Source organism: Arvicanthis niloticus, chromosome 6 (genome assembly GCF_011762505.2).
Source record: "Arvicanthis niloticus isolate mArvNil1 chromosome 6, mArvNil1.pat.X, whole genome shotgun sequence".
Taxonomy (NCBI): domain Eukaryota; kingdom Metazoa; phylum Chordata; class Mammalia; order Rodentia; family Muridae; genus Arvicanthis; species Arvicanthis niloticus.
The window spans coordinates 76,969,246-76,989,979 of record NC_047663.1 but is presented as its reverse complement, the minus strand read 5'-3'; the positions used below and the strand labels follow the sequence as shown (position 1 = coordinate 76,989,979).

General features: G+C 47.0%; 1 protein-coding gene across 2 annotated transcripts in view; it reads left to right on the top strand.

Moving 5' to 3' along the window:
• The window catches only part of Ccnjl (cyclin J like), a 58,410-nt gene that overhangs the window by 27,896 nt on the left and 9,780 nt on the right, over positions 1–20,734 (top strand). For both annotated transcript variants that reach the window (XM_034506273.2, XM_076937025.1), the window contains exon 3: positions 1,133–1,346. In XM_034506273.2, coding sequence (XP_034362164.1) covers positions 1,133–1,346 — 214 coding nt within the window. The remainder of the gene's footprint in view (positions 1–1,132; positions 1,347–20,734) is intronic.

Here is a 20,734-nt window from a genome sequence, read left to right as displayed (position 1 = left end):
ACACACACTACATACAGACAGACATACATGCATACACACACACCACATACATACATACAAACATGCATGCATACACATACACACACACACACACATATACAAGCCAGTACTCATGCACATAAAATAAAAATGAATCTCAAAAAAGAAAGAAACAAAGATTTGATGGCTTACATCTGAAATCCCAGAAGCTGAGAAGGGGAGATAGCAGGCTTTATATGACTTCAAGACCAGCCATGGCTGCAAAGTAGGTGCAAGCTACCCCGAGCTATAGAATAAGACCTACCTCCAAAATAAGAAAGCACATTCTTAGTTTAATATTTCTTTCTTTTGTTTTCCTTGTGCTCAGCAGATCTATGTTCAGAAAACATGGCAGTGTAGAAATGAGAAAGTAGAAATTACTTTCTTGGAGAGAGGAGAATCAGGGTGTTTAGAACCTGGAGTGGGAAGCCGTGTGTGAACGTATAGACAGAGGCAGAATGTCAACCAGTAGTGATCACGGCGGACAGGACTTGCTGGTTTACTGAGGCACGTCCTTGCTCTGTGGCCTTGGCTGTCTAGAACTCACGGTGCAGAACATGCTGGCCTCAAACTTTCTACCATCCTCCTGCCTCCACTTCTGGGTTCTGGGATTACAATCATGTCCAGCAACACACTCTAGTCTTGTAGCTTAGTTTAGAAGTGCTCACTCACACTTCTAATCACAGAGGGAATTAGCGGAGAACCCTGAGAGGTGAGAGGTTCTTGTGTGCTAGGTGTTTGGCATCAGTTCTCAGTAAACCTCAGCTACTGAAGAAGAAGCAAAGGAAGAAAAGTGACTCAATAAATAATAAAGCTGTTCAATAAAACCAGAGTTTGGATGTCAGTCTCTGGGCCACCATTCTCTCATTACCTTGGATGTCTCCACCGTGCCTTTCAAGGGGAAATGCCTGGCTTTCTCCATCCCCGTGATGGTCCTAATGGGCCTGTGCTTAGGGAAGGTGTATGGGAACTGACTTCTAAAACAAAAGCATCACCATCTGAGATTTTAAACGAATGAGCGAGGGTGTACAGGGAATTGTTGCCCACCCTGCCAATCCACAGGCAGGCCCTGGGTCTCCGTGTCCTTGACCTTTCTCTGTTCACCTTCCTCCAGGAACTGAAGCTGCCCACCTTCCGTGCCCACTCCCCGCTCCTGAAGAGCCGTCGGTTCTTTGTAGACATTCTGACCCTGCTGAGCAGACACTGCCATCTCTGCCCCTCAGCCCGGCACCTGGCCATCTACCTTCTGGACCACTTTATGGACCAGTACAACATCACCACCTCCAAGCAGCTGTATACTGTGGCTGTCTCCTGCCTCCTGCTGGCCAGTAAGTAGAAACTTGTGCGGTCAGCTGAGTTGCTGCTAAGCCATTACCTATCCTGTGACCTTTCTGTGGCCTCTGTGTTCATCCTTTGCTGAGTGTGAGTTGTCTTAATAACTGCCATTATTTCTTGTACCTATACTATACCAGAGAAACTACTAAGGATATTCACAGTTTGAGCTTAATGAATCTACACAATGACTCTAAAAGACAGTCTTGGTACCCCATGTGGTCAAGGCTCAGAGAAGCTTAGAAAGTTGCTTGTGTTGCCCAGATAGTATTTGAGACCATAGCTTCTTGATGCCTGGCTTGTGCCCTTGACCTTGTGTTTCCTGCTTCTTTCCATGAGGGCTCTCTGAGTAGGTCCTAGCATTCACTGTTTTTAGAGATGTCTAGAGATGGAACAGCTTTACGTGGACCTAAGTTGAATCTATGATGTAGTACCCAGGCGTGAGCACATTCCTTATGGGGTCTACACCTTCCAGTGAGGCCTCACTGAGAGCAGCCGATCTCTGGCCACCTTTCTGGAGATAGTGGACCATGCCAGAAACTTGGTAAGATAGAGCTGGTCTGAGTCCCCAGCACCTGGGCATCTATCTGAGATGATAGGCACCTCCCTGTTCCCTGCCTGATTCCTGACCTGGAACATGTGTCCACACTGGTCACATAGCTAAAAACAGAGTTCTCCATGCTAATGAGGTATCTACAGGCCCTGAGGGTTTATCCAATAAACTTTCCTTTCCAGACATTCCTCCCTGCAAAAGGTATTCAATCTCTGGTCCACAGTGAGAAGTGAGTACGCATCCATTTTCCATGATGAACAGTCAGTAAACAGTATAGATAAACATGGACTGTCTCTTCCATCAAAATCACCATGGGGAGCATAGAGAAGTCTCCCACAGAAGGCTTCTCTGCGCTTCCAGACAACCATCACCAAGCTAAGGACAATCATTGATAAGCCAAGCAAGAGTTCCCATTCTCATTGCCCCTCAGGCTGATGAGGGGCCCTGACTCTGCTCTCAACTCCTCAAGATTCAGGGGCACCTGAATGTCCAGGAGTTTGGGACTGCCTGGTCCCAGTCTCATCTCAGGCCAATGGACTCCCAACACTTCGTTCCCGACTTCTCTGTGCAGTTCTTCAGCAGCGACTGGAGGTCAGGAAGTCAGGGAATACTACTTAGGCCTGCCCACATCTTAGTCTGAGTTCTCCCACCCTGAGTGGTGGTGCTATCCTGAAGCCCAGTACCTGATGGCTGTGGGATAAGCACAGTCAAGCTCCCCAAGTTTCGCCTCCTCAGTGGCCATGCCCAGCACCCCAGCGGCAGAGTAGACCAACACCTGTCCTTCTGGGTGAGGCTTACTGTATCACTCTACTGTAGCTTGGATGAGCTCCTGACCACACATCTGCTGTCACCTTGCCATTTAACACTGCTCTGTGGTGGACCAAGAGCCTCAGTATAACAATGTCTAACCCTCAAGCTCTTTCCCCTCTGGATTCATGTCTTTCTCCTCATCGATCCCTGGATGGCAACCACACCGGTAAAGCTCTGACCCATCATAGACTATAGCAAATGGTACACCCTCTGCCTTCATTGCTTCTTACTGCCTTTGTAGACTTGGGCTGCCCACCCCTGTTGGAAACATCCCCCACCTTTCTGCACAGCTGAGGTCACAGATATATAGACACATAGGATCATGTACTTAGAATTGATACCCACTAGATATGGAGAGAGGTCCTAGTGGGTAAAGTGCTGGCAGTTTGAATCTCCAACATGCACATAAATGGCAGGCTAATGTGGCAACCCACAGCATTCTGGAGGTTGAGACAGGGAATCTACAGGGCAAGCTAACTAGCTAGACTAACCATGGGTTCAAGTGAGAGATCCTGCCTTGGTCTATAAGGTTGAGAGCAATCTAGGATGAAGTCTACTGTTGATCTCCAGCCTTCTTACACAAGTGCACCCAACATGTACCCATCCACATGTGAACACACATGCACACCCCACACAGAGAGTTGCAGAGAGGAAAAAGAGCTTGGCGCAAGATCAATCCTCATAAGAGCATTTGTGGGACTAGCAAAATAAGTGAAGTGAAGCTTGGGGATCCCTCAGAACTGGGGGTTCCACCCCTCTGTGTTGCCCCTTAGTGCAGGAAAGGGGAATGTTCCTGATGTCTTGGGTTCAAACTAGACAGCTGCCATTAAGGACATTGCCTTGGCATCTAATATGAATATTTCACACTTAAATTGCAATCAGATTTTACATTCTCTTTCATACTGTGCTACTACCCCGTGTTGTTGTTTACTTATTAGCTCATGTTATAGGAGGGTGGCACCCACTTTCTGCTGTGGTTTTGTTTTGTTTTTTTGTTTTGTTTTTTTTTCTCATCCTGGCATATCACTCTAAGCCCCATGGTCATCATCACTTGGTGATGGTTATCACACACATTTTGTGTGTGTACCACATAGCTGTTTTAGAGTTTATTGGGTTCATTGGTTGGTTGGTTGGTTGGTTGGTTGGTTGGTTGGTTGGTTGAATAGATAGTTTGTTGTTTGGTTGGTTTGTTTTTGAGACAGGGTCTTGCTATGTAGCCCTAGTGAGTTTAGAAGTCACCTGGAAGTCACTGTATAGATCAGACTGCCATCAAACATTGTGATTTCCCCCAGTGTTGAGATTACAGGCATCTGTCACAGTGCCTGGCAAGAGAGTGGCTTTCAAGTTTCCCAAACTCCGTCTTATTTTCCCCTAGGCCCTCCACCCTATTGTACGCTGTCTCTAACCCAGGCCAGCTAGAATTTGCAAGTTATCAGTGGGAGCTAATTTTGCTCAGAGCCCAGCCTTTTGTAGCATCTTATCATCTCAGGAAGAGAGGCAGAGACCTGTGAGACATCTCCATCAGAGAAGGGCAGAGCAGGCATCATGTTTCAGCCACACTGTGGCCTTTGGCCTGCTGCTTCTGTGATCTGTGGGCTGCATCGAAGCCTGCTGGGGGGCAGGGGACTTATATTTCCCTGGGGCCATGGAGTTCTCCCGGAGCGTCTGTCTGGGGAGCCAGGATGCAGGGCTCACAGTGGAGACTCCATTGTATTGCTGTCGCCATGGTGGAGGAAGAGGGCCATCCAGATGGAGAGGCAGACACCCCCACCCACATGTCGATGGGCTCAGCCAGTCTGGGGAGACAAGAATGGAGTTTCAGAACACCTGCCATATGCTCCAGGGCCCAAGGAAAGAAAAGTTTCTGTGACAGCCTGAAATCCTATTTACCGTTCCTCCCCTCTTTCCTGGGCTCATTGTCAGCCACAGGGGTAGGTGGTGGTGGGACACCTCGCCTGGGGAAGCTTGAAGTTCTGCTGATTCAGTCCCAAATTACTTTGAGATAAGAAAACCTGGAGTCCATGTCCAGACCTGTGAGTTTGAAGAGGTTTTTTTGTTTTTGTTTGTTTTTTGTTTTTTGGGTTTTTTTTTTTTTTTTTTTAGATTTATTTTTAGTGTATGTTTCTGTATTCTGTGTCTGGTGTCCAGAGGATCTGATATCCTGGGAGTTGGAGCTACAGGTGATTGGGAGCCACCTAATGTGAATGATGGGACTCAAACTGGAATCCTTTGCAAGAGCAAACTTGATCTTACCGGCTTAGCCATCTTTCCAGATCCAAGTTCTCAGGGTTTTATGTGTGTATGTGCGTGTGTACATGTATGCACCTGCATGTGGAGGCCAGAGATACACTTCAGGTGTCTTCTTCGGTCACTTTCTAGTTTATGTTTTTGAGATGGGGTCTCTTACCAAACCAGGAGCTTGCCAATTTGGGTAGGCTGGCTCAAGCTCCAGAGGAGGTCCCCCAAACCCGACCTCACCAACACTTGAATCACCAGTACATGCAGCTACATGCAGCTTTGTACAAGGATGTAGGGGGTCCAGCCTCGGTACTGCTTACTGGCTGAGTCTGAGTTTTTAGAAAGCTGTTTGCAGATACGGAATTTTGCATTGATGAAGCCTCTCTCCTACCTAAGGTCCCTCTGTTCCGATAACAGAGCCTAGGCCTGCAGGACAAGGCAGAACAGCGAGGATCTTAGATCACACAGCTGACATAGGGCGAAGCGGCCCCTCAGTCTCTGTGACTGGGGTTTAACTGTGTCTCCTACCTCAGAACAGTATAGACTCATAAATATCATACAGGGCTGGGGTTGGAATTTGGCAGTAGAGAAATTGCCTAGCATATGCAACACTCTCCCCACCCCCACCCCCAAAAAAACCTCAGTAAACATCATGGTGTCACAGATCTTTAATCTTAGCGCTGGGATTGTGGAGGCAGAGGCAGACAGTTTTCTTTGAATTCGTGGCCAGTTTGATCTCCATAGTGAGTTCTAAGCCAGCCAGGGCTGCACATTGAGACCCTGTACCAATAATAAAAAACAAAACAGTAAATATACTGGAGAGTCTTCCTTCTTAGCCCTCGTCTTACCTGTCCTCCATCCCCCAGCTGTCTTTTTGGTGTTCCTGCTTAATTAAAAGAATTACTTGACAACATGGAAACTTCCAAACCTCGGGTGAGTTTCTTCAGCACATCCTGATAATTGTTACAAGTGACCTACATTTGATTCTGTCCCGGTCTCTTTCCACAGGCCCACCTCAGAGTCCACCCAACCGCCATGGGTGAGCATGTCTCATATACCTATGATTTTTAGGTTCAGAGAGGCTGTGTCACTTCTCCTGAAGTCACACAGCTTAGTGGGAGTTTTTTGTTGTTGTTGTTGGTGGTGGTGGTGGTGGTGGTGGTGGTGGTGGTGGTAGTGGCGGCAGTAGTGGTGGTTTTGTTTTGTATTTGTTTTATACATAAGATAAAATTGAAATTATAATATGTCACTAGCTTAGCCACTTTAAAGTGTACATACAGTTCAATGGGATTTAATGAGTCCGTATGCAGCTCTCACGCTGTCTAGGTCTAGAACGTTTTCTTTTTATCCCTCGTGTTGAGGGGAGCTCAGGCCTGTAATCCTAAATATTCCAGAAGCTTAGGTGGGTTCAAGGGTGGCCTGGGCTATAAGTGAGTTCAAGGCTATCCTGGGCTACGAGTGAATAATTTAGTGAAACCCTGTTTCAAAAAAATAATAATAAAAATAAAAGGTGAAAGAGGGCTGAGAGTATAGCCCAGTGATGGAGCGCTTGTTCTAATAGGCAGTTCCTGTTCCTTAACTCTGCAGCCTTGGCCACCACTAGCCTGGCCTCTAGCTGTATGGCTCGTGTCTCCTGGGAAGACCATGCAATGCAGGAGCAGTGTTTTCCGTGTGTCTGTGCTATCGTTCCTATCAGATCTGCTGCTGACTCAGTTCATGTCCACTGTGACTCCATAAGTTTGTCCAGTCCTCTGCCCACAGATCTTTGGGTGGTTTTCAGTTTTCTGCGGCTGCTGTGGACATTCAGGCACACGTCTCAGCGGAAGCCCTTTTCCAGACCATGCATTAAGGCTGCGTTGAGCCCTCTGGAGACCCTGAAGACACCTGGGGCTGATGCTCAAAAGCATCCTGTCGAACCCTTAGCCCTGGATAAGGAGAGTGACTTGGGACAGAAAGCCAGACAGGCCAGAGTGCCCTTTTTATCAGATCCCATGGCCTTGGATGTAAGGCCTAATGGCATTTAAAAAAAAACATGAAAGATGCTTTATTATTTTTTTTTTAAAAAGGGATGAAACAGAAATATACAGAGCGCTGAGCCTGCTCACTGGGTAAAGGTGCTTGTGGCTTGAACCCAGTGACCTGAGTTCAGGCACCTCAGACATTAATATGGATAAACCACTCTGCAAAACTGTCCTCTGGTCCTTCCATGTACCCCACAGTTTTTCATATTTACATCGTGAACAAGCATGAGTATGCATATACAATAACTTTTTTAAAAATTATATATATATATATATATATATATATATATATTACAGAAGTACCAATCACAAAATGTTGATGTCCTCCTGTCCATATCTACAAACTGGTTTTTATTCTTTCTGACTTGGTGTGTTTTCATAATTGAAGGGAAGAGAGAAACTATTCTCATTTCCTGGCCGGAAGACAAGCTATAGATTGTCATATCCTCATAAACCCCAGTAGACACAAAGCCAGGCTCCCTCTCACTGGCCTTCTCAGTTCTTCCCCCCTCTTTCAACCCCATGGGCTTTGTCTACACAGATATCTGTTGCCTTTCATGGCCACTCCCAGGATCCCACACCCTCCCTGGGAAAACAGTGCTCACTGCCGAGTGGTTTCCTGTGGGCTAGAAGCCCATCCGGCCCCTGGCTGACCACCTCAGGTCTGGAAAGCCATGGAAGGTTGGGGTAGTGGGATAATGGTCCTCCTCCTCTTGGGGTCAAGTTCTGACAGCATGTGTGTGTGCATGCATGCACGTTTGCAATAGCACACATCAACATTCCGTGCTGCGCATGTGGAGGTTTGAGGACAGTTCATAGAAGGATCATTCTCCTTCCACCCTGAGTCCTGGGGATCAAACTCAGGTAGGTCATCATGCTTGGCAGCAAGTGCCTTTACCTTCTGAGCCATTTTATCAGCCCTTGATCTTAGTTTTTAACAGGTGAGACTGAGTTCTTCAATGGCGATCATGTTGGGCCCTATCCCATCCCCAGGAGTCTCCAGGAGATAGAAGAGTGGGAGGTGACCCTGTGATCTCTCTGTCTGGAAATGACCCCTGTCTGGATAGGGTCCTTTCTTAGAGAGGATTTTTTTTTTTTTAGCCCAGAGTGAGCCGGTAGCTCACCTGCACAGAGGCCCATCTACTCAGAATACGTCTTTAAAATTAGAAATGCTTTACCACTTACAAGTGAGATCCAAAGAATAAAATACAATCAATTTCCACCCTGCTGGACAGAGGAAACCCCTGGAAGGCTTCCATATCTTCCTTCAAACTGGTCTAGTGTGTTTTTGTGGAGATGTTCTTTGTCTGTACCGGCACAGTCAGCTGACCCCTCATCAGTCACTGACTCTGCACTTAAGGCTCATGAATTTGTCTGACACCCACCCCTCTGCTGCTGGGGAATTGCACACAAGGCCTCGTGGGTGCTAGGCAAACACTCTGCTGTTGAGCTTACACTCCCAGCCCTTCATTGAAGAAACAAAAATTAAGCAGAAATCAATGATGATGCTTTTAGGCACACTCACAGATGAGCACTGGAACTGCTAATTGCCCTTTATATGTTGTCTTCCCAGCTGAGAGTGAAGGAGGCAGTGCGCTGCTTTTCTTTTATCTCTCCTGTGGTAAACAAATATTCTTCTGTGTTTCCTCAATGTTGGTGAGTTTTACTGATGGCTCTGCTATTTCAGGTGCCCGCCCCTTGGACCCCAAAACTCCAAGCCTTCCAAGGGTACAGTCCTGCTTCCTATGCTCAGGAAAGCTGTGCTGTGTCTTTGCACAGGGTACATGTATTACCTCCCAGGCATTCCTTGTGCTTTCTTGCCCTGAGTTCAGTGTTAAGGAATCATCAGCACCTCCTGGTAAATGGAAATAAGCAACACGAAGTTATATAAGCTATGTGTTGACTGGCTGATGAAATGGGGTTGTTCCTCATCTCTGTCCCCTAAGGGCAGTGGTTCAAGGTGACATTATAGAATGTGACCTTCATGAAGAACAAAAACTCATCAGGATAAATTCACCTCACTGGGGCCTGTGAGATGCCTCAGCAGGTAAAAGCAATTTCTAAAAAAAAAAAATAATAATAATAATAATAATAATAATTTTTCTACATGGGTTCCCAGGACCCAACCCAAGAGTTGTCTTCTGACCTACACATGTGCAAACAAGCAAATAAAAAACCAAGCAAATAATAAATGAATAAATGGGCCTATGCGGGCTCTTATACTCGGTGCTTTCTTCAGTCTATCAGGGAGTTACCTGTGCTCTTTCTTGGCTACGAATTCTCTACTTTATCAGCGGCACCTATTTAATGAGCTCTCTACTGATGAGACTTTAGGTTGGCATCCACTTTTTCCCCTGCTGTTTACAGCTGGATAGCCCCTGTCTTGTCCTTGTAGCATCCTATGCTTACATAAGTCTGTCTGTAAGATGAAGTCCTGTACCACAAGTAGAGTCCTTTGGCCATAGGGCAAGTAAGGGGCTGGAGACAAAGCTTGGTGGTAGAGTATTTGCCTACCGCATGTGAGGTACCAGGCTCCATCCGTAGTCTCTCTCTCTCTCTCTCTCTCTCTCTCTCTCTCTCTCTCTCTCTCTCTCTCTGTGTGTGTGTGTGTGTGTTTGTCTCTGTCTCTCTCTGTCTCTCTCTCTCTCTCTCTCTCTCTCTCTCTCTCTCTCTCTCTCACACACACACACACACACACACACAGAATGAGAGAGAGAAAACAGGGCATGCTACAGTGGTGGCTCAGCTGTTAAGAGCATGTGCTGCTCTTGCATAGGACCTGGGTTTGGCTCTCAATTCAGAGATGACAGGTCACAATTTTTATAACTCTAGTTCCAGGGGATCTGATGCCTTGTTCTGGTCTCCTCGGGCACTGCACACATATGGTGTATGTAGGCAAACAGCCATCCCATAAATTAAATAAATAAAAATGAAAATCCTTTTAAAATGTGTTGGTAGGAGTTTGAACTGAGCTAGGAGGTAGGTCTAGGTGATCCCTTTTGTTTGTTTGTTTGTTTTGAGGATTTTTTTTTTCTCTGTTGAACGACTAGCTTGGAACTTGCTATATAGCCTCGGCTGACTTCACATTCTCCATCCTCCTGTGTACTAGGGTTGTAAGCGTGTTCCACTCCCATCAATAAATTCTCTCACCTAAGCAATAAATTGTCAAAGCTGAGTGGTGTGTCTGCCTGCCCCTGGCTCTCACCAGGGTGCCCTGCTGCTCAGCCCTCCCTCTGTGGGTCCATTTTACACACATCCCTTGGCCTGTCTTGGATGCTCAGAGAAGGAATAGAAAGATACAAGTTGCTTTTAGGGCTCCTTAAATTGGAAATCAATAGTCTTGTCTCTTCCGGCAGAAACCAGTAAAGGCGAATGCCTGTCGGGCTCCTACATAAAGATCTCAGGAGATTATAGAAGCCTAGCCTTCCCCGAGGAAATCACCTTCACACAACCCTGGTGTCCCCCTCACCCGGGTACCCCAGCCCTGCCTTGATCACTGTAACTGTTGCCTCTGTTGCTGCTGCTCTGGCAACGGAGTGGGAGGGGGCACCCTTTGGAGATCTGGCTGAAGATTTCGGGAACTTGAAAGCTGTCTTGATCCCTTGTGTTAGGCTGGGAAGAACTAAGCCTGGGGAGGCTGAGCACAACAGCTCCCCCCACCACCATCCTCCCACCTCATCCCTCCCCACCCCCAGAACTAAGAATGCTTGAGATGCCTCTGAGGTGTTCATTGTAGGAGCAGTTTTCAGCCTGTGGGTCAAGACCCTTCTGGGGGTTGAACGCCCCTTTCACAGGGGTTGCATATCAGACGTTCTGTAAGTCAGATATTTACGTTACAATTCATCACAGCAGCAAAAATACAATTATGAAGTATCAACAAAAATAATTTTATGGTTGGGGGCGGGGGGGGGGCGGTCACCAGGACAAGAGGAACTGTATTAAAGGGTCCCGGCATTAGAGAGCTGGAGAACCACTGTATTGTAGGCACTAGAAACAAAGGGGTGATTTTTTTTTCCTTCCACGTTTCTGGAAAGGTGTGAGAGTTCTTGCCAGAGTCAACCCCAAGTCTCCAAGGAAACAGATCCTGGAAATACAGGGGGAAACTTACTGTTTCCTCATGGTTCATGGAGAAAGAACTAGGAGGGACACTCCATTTGCTTTGTCCTGCCATGGGGTTATTTGCAAAAGGTTCAGCACTCGGGGATGGGGCCACAAGGGGGCCTTATATTTTGTGTTTCATCCCTACCCCACTACGCATACACACACACACACACACACACACACACACACACACACACACAGTGCCGTGCGAAAGCTGCTATAGCAGCTGTGGCTCCTCTCCCCAGCAGTGGCGTTTGGGTGGTGGCCACAAAGCCTGGAAGGGGTGGTCTCTCTGCTGAGAGCTGTGTAGAGCAGGTCCTAGCAGCAGCTCAAACATGACAGCCCAGAAAGCAGGGGACATGGTGATTTTCCATTTCCTGTTCCCATCTCTGCCGCTGGCAGGCTTGGAGCCGTTTCAGGAGAGGGATTTTGTGTGTGAGCTGCCTGTCAGACAGCAGAGTGAGCCAGAAGCTCTTAAACTGTACAAAATGCCTTAGCAGGTTAGAGCCTGGACTTGTTAGTCCGGGAACTGAGGTTCTGAATATTTGTAGCCCCGAATCCCCAACAGGTCTTAGATTTCAACTGCTTGACCTGGTTGATGTGCAATGTTCAACAGCTGCCACCCCACACAGGTGTTAGGAGCCCTCCCCCCATTCTATAAGGGACACTGTGGGCTCTAGAGAGGTGATAAGGACTGGACATGATGTCCATAGCACCCCTGGATGAAGACCACGAGCCCTAAAACCTTGTACCTAGTTGACTGAGAGTGGGCCTGTGCCAGGCACTGGGCTGAGAGTGGGCCATAAAATAAACTGAGCCCTGTCCTCAAGTTGCTCATCGTCAGGAAAACGCTCCTAAAGATGCAGGCTTAGGCCTGCATTGCCAACAGATCTTGGAACACAAGAGCAAAACCTTCTAAGAGAGCAAGGTGTCTTTGCTGTTAGGGGATAAGCCGTTTACACAGTGAGCAGAGAGAGAGAGAGTACCAGAGCAAGGGAGCCAGGTGCCCCCTCTATGTTCCATGCTACCTGAGAGCTGGTTAGGCTCAGCTCTGAACTCTCTCTGTGGTGAATGTTTGCATATTTTTTAAAGTTTTTTTTAAACATGTATGAGGGGTTTTGTTTGTTTGTCTTTTTGTTTTTGTTTTTGTTTTGCTTGTATGTGTGTCTGTGCACCGTGCACGCCTGTGCTCATGAAGGCTTAAAAAGGGTATCAGGGGCCTGGCAGGATGACTCAGTGGTTTGACTCCCAACACGCACATGGTGGCTCACAACCATCTGTAACTCTAGTTCCAGAGGATCCGACACCTCTTCTGACCCCCACAGGTACCAGGCACACACATGGTGCACATACATATATGCAAACAAAACAATCATAAAACAAAATAAATAGGTCTTCAAGTAAAATTCTAAAAAGGTTTCAGATGCCCTAGAACTGAGCGACAGACAGCTTGAAGTTGCCATGTCAGTGCTAGGAATTGAACCCAGGTCTTTTGGAAGGGCAGCCAGAGCTCTTAACTGCTGAAGCATCTCTCCAGCTCCAAATATTGGCGTCTTGACCACACTGTGCCAAGTCTACCTCATGCCCATTTTCCTTTTGCTTTGAGGGCTTAAGATCAAACCCAGGCTCTCCCGATGCTTAGCTTTCAGTGTGTCACTAAGCTACTCCCTCCCTCGTCCCCAGTTCTCCTGTTTCCTACTGACATCCTGAAGGAATAGCCCAGAAGGCTTTGTTTATTATTTACCTGTGCTCTCCAGGAAAGCCAATGTTGAGAATTTTTTAGATCAGAACCCTGCCTCTCCTTTCTGGGATGCTCAGCTTGTTGGGGTAGCAGTTTCATTAACCTCAGAGGTGAGCCTTGGTCACAGCAGCTTCCCTTGTAGCTGACCCACCCCCACCCCATCACCACCTAGTGGGTTGTTGTAGTCAGTAGGAAACCATTTCCTACCCAAGGGAAGTACGCCGCCCTGGTGGTGAGAGGATGACTTGTGGCTGTATTTGTTGTGTTAGCAGAGTTTTAAGATTGACTTGCCTCTCCCCTTTCACGTCTTAATTTTAATTACAAGCATTTTGACGTCTAGACAGGAAAAGGCTCCTCTTTGTCACCAGGCATGGTGGGGTTTCTGGGACTCTTCTGGGAAAATCTGACGTCTACTGACTTGTGGGCACTTGTTAAAAGCAGGTTCCTGCCAGGATATTCCTGGACTCAGCAGGCTCACATTCTGGAATCTCCTCTGATAGTTTTACTCTGCCACTTCCGGAGCCTCGGTTCCCTTCAGCAGTGCCTTGCCTTCTGAGGAGCTAAAGATGTTTCCCCCCTGGGGGAGAGTGATCTCTGTTTCTTGTGGAAATTTAGAAAACAGAAAAAAAAAAATTAAAAAAAAAATAGAAGTGTCTTAAGGCTTCACTCTATTTCCCCCATCACCGGAATGTGGAGGTGAAAGGTAAATCTCTGATAAATGGAGTCACTAATGTTTATTGAGAGTTTATGTGCTGTGTGAAGTTTTATAGTTTTTATACATTTTTACCCAGTTAATTCCCAAACAAATCCCAAGGAGGTAAGTGTTATTTCCCTGCTTAACAGAGATAGAAACCAAGGCTCAAGACATCAGGAACTTTTCTAAAAAGGACACAGCTAGGAAGAGAGGTGAGAAGGAAAGGGACCAGGCATTTGGAATGGCTGGGTAGGCCTGGGCTCAGAGCAGCAGCCTTGGCCTTTCACTCAATCACCACAGGTCAGCAGACAGGTTGTGCAAGCTCCCGAGTCCCCTGCTTTCTGAGCCACAGACCCACATTGACTGGAAGATTGCATCAGCCCTCAGGACTGTCCCTGTGTCAGGAAGTGGCTCTCTAAATAACTGCACAGTAGCGGCCATGTTGCCTTTCTTGTCCCTTCTTTCTGTTCCCAGCAGAGGTTGGAACAAAAGATCCAGGGCCTATGATTTCTACACCTTTGGACTCAAAACTTGGCTTGCTGTTGTTGGGTACCAGAAGCTCCAACAGACCCAGCCTGTGTGAGTGGGAGTGGACATTTTACTCAGCAGTTACTAAGTGAGCTTTATTTGTGCCAGGACTCTGTTCTTCCACACAAAGCCCTTACCCCACCCTGGCCCCGGTGCCAGGCACGCATGTGACAAATGTCTCCTATCTCACAATCCTAGAGTTCAGTCCGTAGAGCTATTTAGGTCACTTATAAAGTGGGACACAATGGAACCAGGGATTGGCTGAAGCTACCCCTATGAAGTCATCGTTCCTACGTCTGCATCCTGAGGCAGCGATGTCCTTGCAGTGAGAAGGGAAGCCTGTGTGTGACCCAACTGGCTAGATGCCACCACCAACCCTGGGAGGCATTTCCACAATTTCCTCTTGAGGAAAACAGCTACTCACAGCCTCACCTTAGGCTCCGGACTCAGGAATTGATTCAGGCCATCGGAAATGTGCTGGCTCTCCTCCCTCCACCCATCCGTCCATCCCCATCCGTAAGTCCATTCATGCATTATTTATCCAGCCTGCTGTATGCACACACTGGAGACAGCTATCGACAGGGTGCCTTTGCTTTTCAGAGAGATGAGGGTGAGGAAGGGAGCTTTCTCTTTGTTCTTAAAGGAGGAGGATCCAGAAACCCATCATTGTACCTGTAACTGAGGATGCTGCTAATTCTGGATGGAGCAAGATCTAGAAAGGGCACCATTCCGTGTACATTAGGCCAGCATGCCGCCTCAGCTCATCCTGTTATCCCCATGTCACAGGCCAGGGCCAGAAAACATAGGCCCAAGAGGCTGAGCCTCAGCCCAGAGTCTACAGCAGTAAGTGACTTGGTTTAGCCTCTGACATCTTGTCATGCACACGTCTTCACTGTGTTCTGACCTCTGTACTATGCTATGTGGTTTATCCATCTCTTCAAAGGATGCTGTCCTCAGGTGGTTTCTGGGCTATTGTCTGATCAGCTTTTTGGCCATATTGCTCCATCTGTGTTCCAGTTCCTGGGAAGAAACTTGTTGTGCCCTGCCTTGGGGAAGAATAGGAAGTACCCTTCCTAACTGCCACCATTAACTACAAAAAGACTGAGGTTAGGTGTGTGAGGTTTTCAGGTGAAGGGCACCTTCACTGCGGACCATATCTTGGTAGTGTGTCACCCTTTTGATTTAAATTCTATTGTTCATAAAAAAAAAAAAAAAAAAAAAAAAAAAAAAAAAGCAGCATCCTGTTGATCATACAGTCTTCCCTAGAAAAGCTCTGGAATCCAGTCACTCATTAGCATAAGGGAAATTGAAGAGGAGAGTATTTGTGGAGCACCGGGTGGTGGCTAGACAGGAAGAGGCTGCAGCTGGCCTCACATCCAGGCCTATGGGAAACCTACACCCACAGGGTCATCCTCAGAAACTGTGGGTTGTCTTGGGATAGTGTATACGCGGTCCATGCTTGTGGTATAGAAAGTTCTAGACTTTAAAACCATCTGCTCACTTATGAAAGAAAACCAAAACTATCTGTTGAATATTATCCTTAGGCCAGAAACTGTGCTCTGGAGGTTTTCACGGTGGATGTGTGTGCCCTGGCCTCATGAAGCAAACATCCAGGATTGATCCTGCTTGAATGCAAGATAGCCAGGTGTGGCGTTGGGGGCTGCCTACAGCATAGCAAGTGGGGTTGCAGCTAAAAACCAAGAGTCCACTGTAGCAACATTATTTTCCCAGCAGGTTGGGAGGAGCTAAGGTGGGAGGAGTAAGGAGAGGAAGAGGAGGAGGAGGAGGAGCGAGAGAGGGAGACAGGAGAGGGGTGGGGGAACATGGCTGTGGATCTGTGCATGTCTCTAACAGTCAAAAGTAGTTGATATATCTAGGTTGGATATTGGATTACACCTCTAATTGTGTGGGTATCTTGTTATTGAGCATTACCAAACATATAAAGCTATTGGATAATCTTTGAACACTAGAGTCTCATTCCTTCCGAGTACCTCGTGGATGGCAGGATGGTCTGGGCTCAGCCTAGTCTTGTGGAGACAGCATGGAAGATTGGTAGAGCCATCTCCCACGCTGGAGTCTCGTGGGCGGCAGGGCCAGTGTCTCTGGCCGCCTGAGCTGGTGGCCTTAGTTGCGGCAGCAGTGAGAATGCACCGTTGCTCGTGACCTCAGGCCTAGCCTAGTTGGGATCATGGTGGCTTCGTAACTATAAGCCAGATCAGATGCCACCATTTTAAATATCTCCAGCAACAGTCCACCTCCATAGCTCACAGCTTGGTGGGCAGATTCTTTGTCCCTGTTCTAACCAGCTGGAAGAAATCCCTGAGGAGACATGAGATCTGGGAAAAGATTCAGAGCCAGTACTGCTCTCTGTCTCACTTCTACCCTCTGGGCATTGTAATTACCAACTGGCTGAGTTGGAGGTGCCATAGGTAAAGGGGTCTGTGATTGCAGTATCGACTCTCCAAACCCAGTACAACCTGTGCCGTGGGATGGAGCCGAAGGTGCCTTTTGTTGGAATGATTTCCATCCCTTTTCAGAACCTTTAAGAAAATATCTTCTGACATTAGCCACGACTCTAGCAGCTCATCTGTGCCCGACTGACAGGACTCTCAAAGTTGCCAGTTTGGTACAAAGAAATAAATATCATATTCTGGAAATAATACAGCAGCAGCTGCTACCGCTGATGGGCACATCCCACGTGTCAGGGTTCCTTTGTCTGGTGTATTCCCTGGGATGTCCCTTGAGCCCTCTCCGCTGCCCTGTGAGGCATCAGCTCAATTGCTGAAATTCACATGAAGGTAACTAAGTAGGGATAGGAAACTTGAGCCTCAAGGGAGGGTGAACTCCAGAAGTTTCGTTCCCTCTGGTCATGGGTTCCACTGCCATCAATAAAGCTGGCTGAGTTCCTCCCCCTCGCACCCCCCCCACCCCCGGCCTGGTGATCACATCTCTCTCCTCTGAGGAGAGTGGACTCTGAGGAAAAAAAATAAATGACAGAAAGAAAAAAAAATGATAGCTCAGAGATTTCTTGTTAGCCTGCCCTGCTTGGACTGCCACTCCTGGGACCCTGACCTCACTGTCCCTGGAAAGGGCTGCAACCTGGTAGGGGCTTTCCACCCAAGTCCCCTGCAGGAGAAACAAGAAAGCTATTTATGCATGAGGTTCTTACCTCTGCTACGTGATGTTTTCTACACTTACCTGGAAAGATATCAGGATCCACATGGGCGTGTGTCAAGGCTAGGAGCAGCTGTCTGTCCCTCTGACCCAGCTCCCCTCTCACTCTCATCACCCCTGTACTGGGAAGGAGGTAACCAGCTGCTACAGTTCTGCCAAGAGGCCCAACTCCTGATCCAATTATGGTTTTTGTACTCGGATGAGGGCAGAGAGGTTTTTTTTTGTTGTTGTTGTTGTTGTTTTTTTGTTTTTTTTTTTTTTTTTAAATGGAGACCAGCATTCCGGATGACAAGCAGATCTGTTTTCAGAAGCATTGCCAGCTGTTTCTGCTTTAAAACCCTGTTCTTTTTAGCCAAGAACACCCTCTGAGCCTAGGCTTACTTAGCATTTGTGTGGGCTACAAGGATCTTGAGTGAGTCTGTCGTCCTGCCAATTATAAAAGAATCTGGTGGGGAAGGGGTTGTGTGTGCAAACTGGCTGCATCTTGAGCATATGAGAAAGGACAGTGCTGGAGTTTGGGCGCCAGGGATAAAGCCAGTCACTAGCGTTTCTTAGGACCTCCTTCTATGTGTGTTGCTGTTTAAGGATTTGGGGGTGGGGGAGAGATTTTTGCACAGGACCTGGGTTTAGTTTCTTCACCTACATAGTCTCTCACGAGCACCCATAACTCCTATACCGGGGGATCCTATGCCATCTTCTGACCTCTGAGGGCACCAGGCACACACCTGTGATATCCATACAGACCTTCGGGCAAAACATTCATACACATAAAATAAAATAAAACTTCTTTTTTTCTTTTAGAGGCAACGGATGACTGTTGGAGCTAAGTAATGTGCTCACAAGGGTTATTACAACTCTTTCTTTCCTTCCTGGTTTTCTTGTCTTTTCCTTTTTTAATAACTTTTGTTACTGTATCATAAATTTTCCAGAGTAAAGAGGTGGGCTATATTTTTTTGAATGGCAATTAACAATGTCACTTCTCTTGGCTCTAATTCAGGCCAGAATCCTGTCTGATCTGCTTTGTGGTTGCCTCAGTTGCCAAGACAAGTAGGTAGGAACAGACTAGCCAGTCTTCAGAGAAGCCCCATTCATAGAGAAAGAAAGAATGGCAGTTGCCAGGGCTGAAGTGGGCAGAGAGTGGGAGCTGGTGTTTCATGAGGACAAACTTTCAGGTTTTTGAGATGCTGGGTTCAGGAGATGTGTAGTGGGAGTGGCTATGGCCGGTGTCAAGTACATAATGTCATTGGGCGGTACATTTTAAAATGGTAAACTTCCTGTTGTGTAGTTTTTAGTTTGCAATGACAGTCCTTCCTTCCCTTCCTTCCTTCCTTCCTTCCTTCCTTTGTTTCCTTCTTTCTCTCCCCGCCTCTCTAAAAAAGGAGAAGCTAGGGCTGGGGAGATGGCTCAGTGGGTAAAGTACTTGCCGTGTGCCTCAATTCAGATTTTACTGCATGGAGTAAACACTAGGCTTTGTGGCGTATGTCTGGATCCCAGAGTTATAGGGTTGGGGAGGGGGGAGTAGAGACAGGAGAATCTTTGAAGCCTGCTGACCAGCCTGTCAAGCCTAATGAGAAAGATCCAGGTTCAGTGAGAAACTCTGACTCAAAACATAAGGTGAGGAGCAATGGAAGTAGACCCCTGATGTTGATGTTTGGGCCTTTACATGCATGTGCATACATATGAATGCGCGCACACACACACACACACACACACACGAGAGAGAGAGAGAGAGAGAGAGAGAGAGACAGAGAGAGAGAGAGAGAGAGAGAGAGAGAGAGAGAGAGAAGGAAGGAAGGAAAGGAGAAAGAGGCCCCCATCCTGTAAGTAGGATACAGGAGGCTGATGCCTGAGAACTGCCAAGAGCTTGAGGCTTGGGTTATGTAGTAAGATTCCATCTCCTACCAGTCCCCCAGAGGAGGAGGAGAGAGAAGGAAAGCCAAGCTAGCTGGATCAATAATGTCTTACCACTGTGACCTGTAGCGCTCAGAGTCTAAGCCAATGGAGATAGAGAGATGACTCTGTACTTAAGAGTACTTCTTGCTCTTACAGAGGACCTGGGATTGGTTTCTAGCACCTACATGGTGGTTCACAACTGTCTTACTTAAGATTTTACTGCTGTGAACGGACAGCATGACCAAGGCGACCCTTATAAGAACAACATTTAATTGGGGCTGGCTTACAGATTCAGAGTTGTAGACCATTATCATTAAGGAAGGAACATGGCAGCATCCAGGCAGGCATGGTGCAGGAGGAGCTGAGAGTTCTACATCTTCATCTGAAGGCTGCTAAGAGAAGGCTGACTTCCATGCAGCTAGGATGAGGGTATTAAAGCCCATGCCCACAGTGACACACCTACTCCAACAAGGTCACACCTACCCAACAAGGCTACACTTCCTTAATAGTGCCACTCTCTGGGCCAAGCATATACAAACCATCACAACAACCATCTATAATTCCTATTCCAAAGAATCCAATGCCCTCTCCTGACAGGCATGCATGGGATGTAAAAAATACATGCAGACAAAACATTCTTACGTACAAGATAAATGTCTTTAAAGGGAGTTGAAGCCAACCAGGTATAGTGGTTCACATTTGTAATCTCAACACTTGAGAAGCTGAAGCAAGAGAATGAGGGAAGCCTAGGATACATAATAAGCTCCAGGTTAGTCCAGGTTGAGAGAACCTGTCTTATAAAAACGGAATACTTTTTTAAGGAGGTGGGAGTTTTAGGCTGGTGGGTTGAGATTCTGGTCATTAGTTAACCATTTAGTCTAGTGTGACCTGCCATGAATATCCCAGATTTTTGTACACCAGTCTTAGGCCTTGCCATTTAAGTAGCTAGGTGTGCAAACGAAAGACAGGGAGTGCTTTGCTTACATGCCTGATCTCTGGGAGACATTCTGAGTTCTTCTATAAGTTTATGGTTGCTTTTAGTATTAGAAAGGTGTCAGCCAGGTCGTGGTGGTACACACCTTTAATCTCAGCACTCAGGAGGTAGAAGCATACAGACCTCTATGAGTTTCAGGCCAGCCTGGTCCAACAAAGTGAGTTCCAGTACACCAGGGCTACACAGAGAAACCTTGTCTCAAACAAACAAGATGTCAAGAGGACTCTTAGCCATTAAAATTGAGACAAGGAGAAAATTAAAAGGAAAAATGTCTATGCAATCACAAAATTTGCAAAGCATCCTTTTCCATTCCAGGGTAATAATTTATTCAGGAAAATAACATCCACAAATGGCAAGCCTGTGAAACAGAGTTGTTGGAAAACAGGATATTCTGTCTCTGGGTATCACCTTGGCTTTACAGGTTACTTGTGAATCTCACAGGGAAAGGGAGAAATCTTTAGAACAGAAAGAACCCATGTCCTCACCTTAGCTTAAGAAATACAACCTGGCCTGTCTGGTGCTGGGATACATCGACCATATCTGTAAATCCCAGCGTGACTCAGCATGGAGGACTGGACATCACCTCTGTGTTTTTCCTGCACACACTGTTCAAACTGTGCCTAAGCAGAAGGAAACA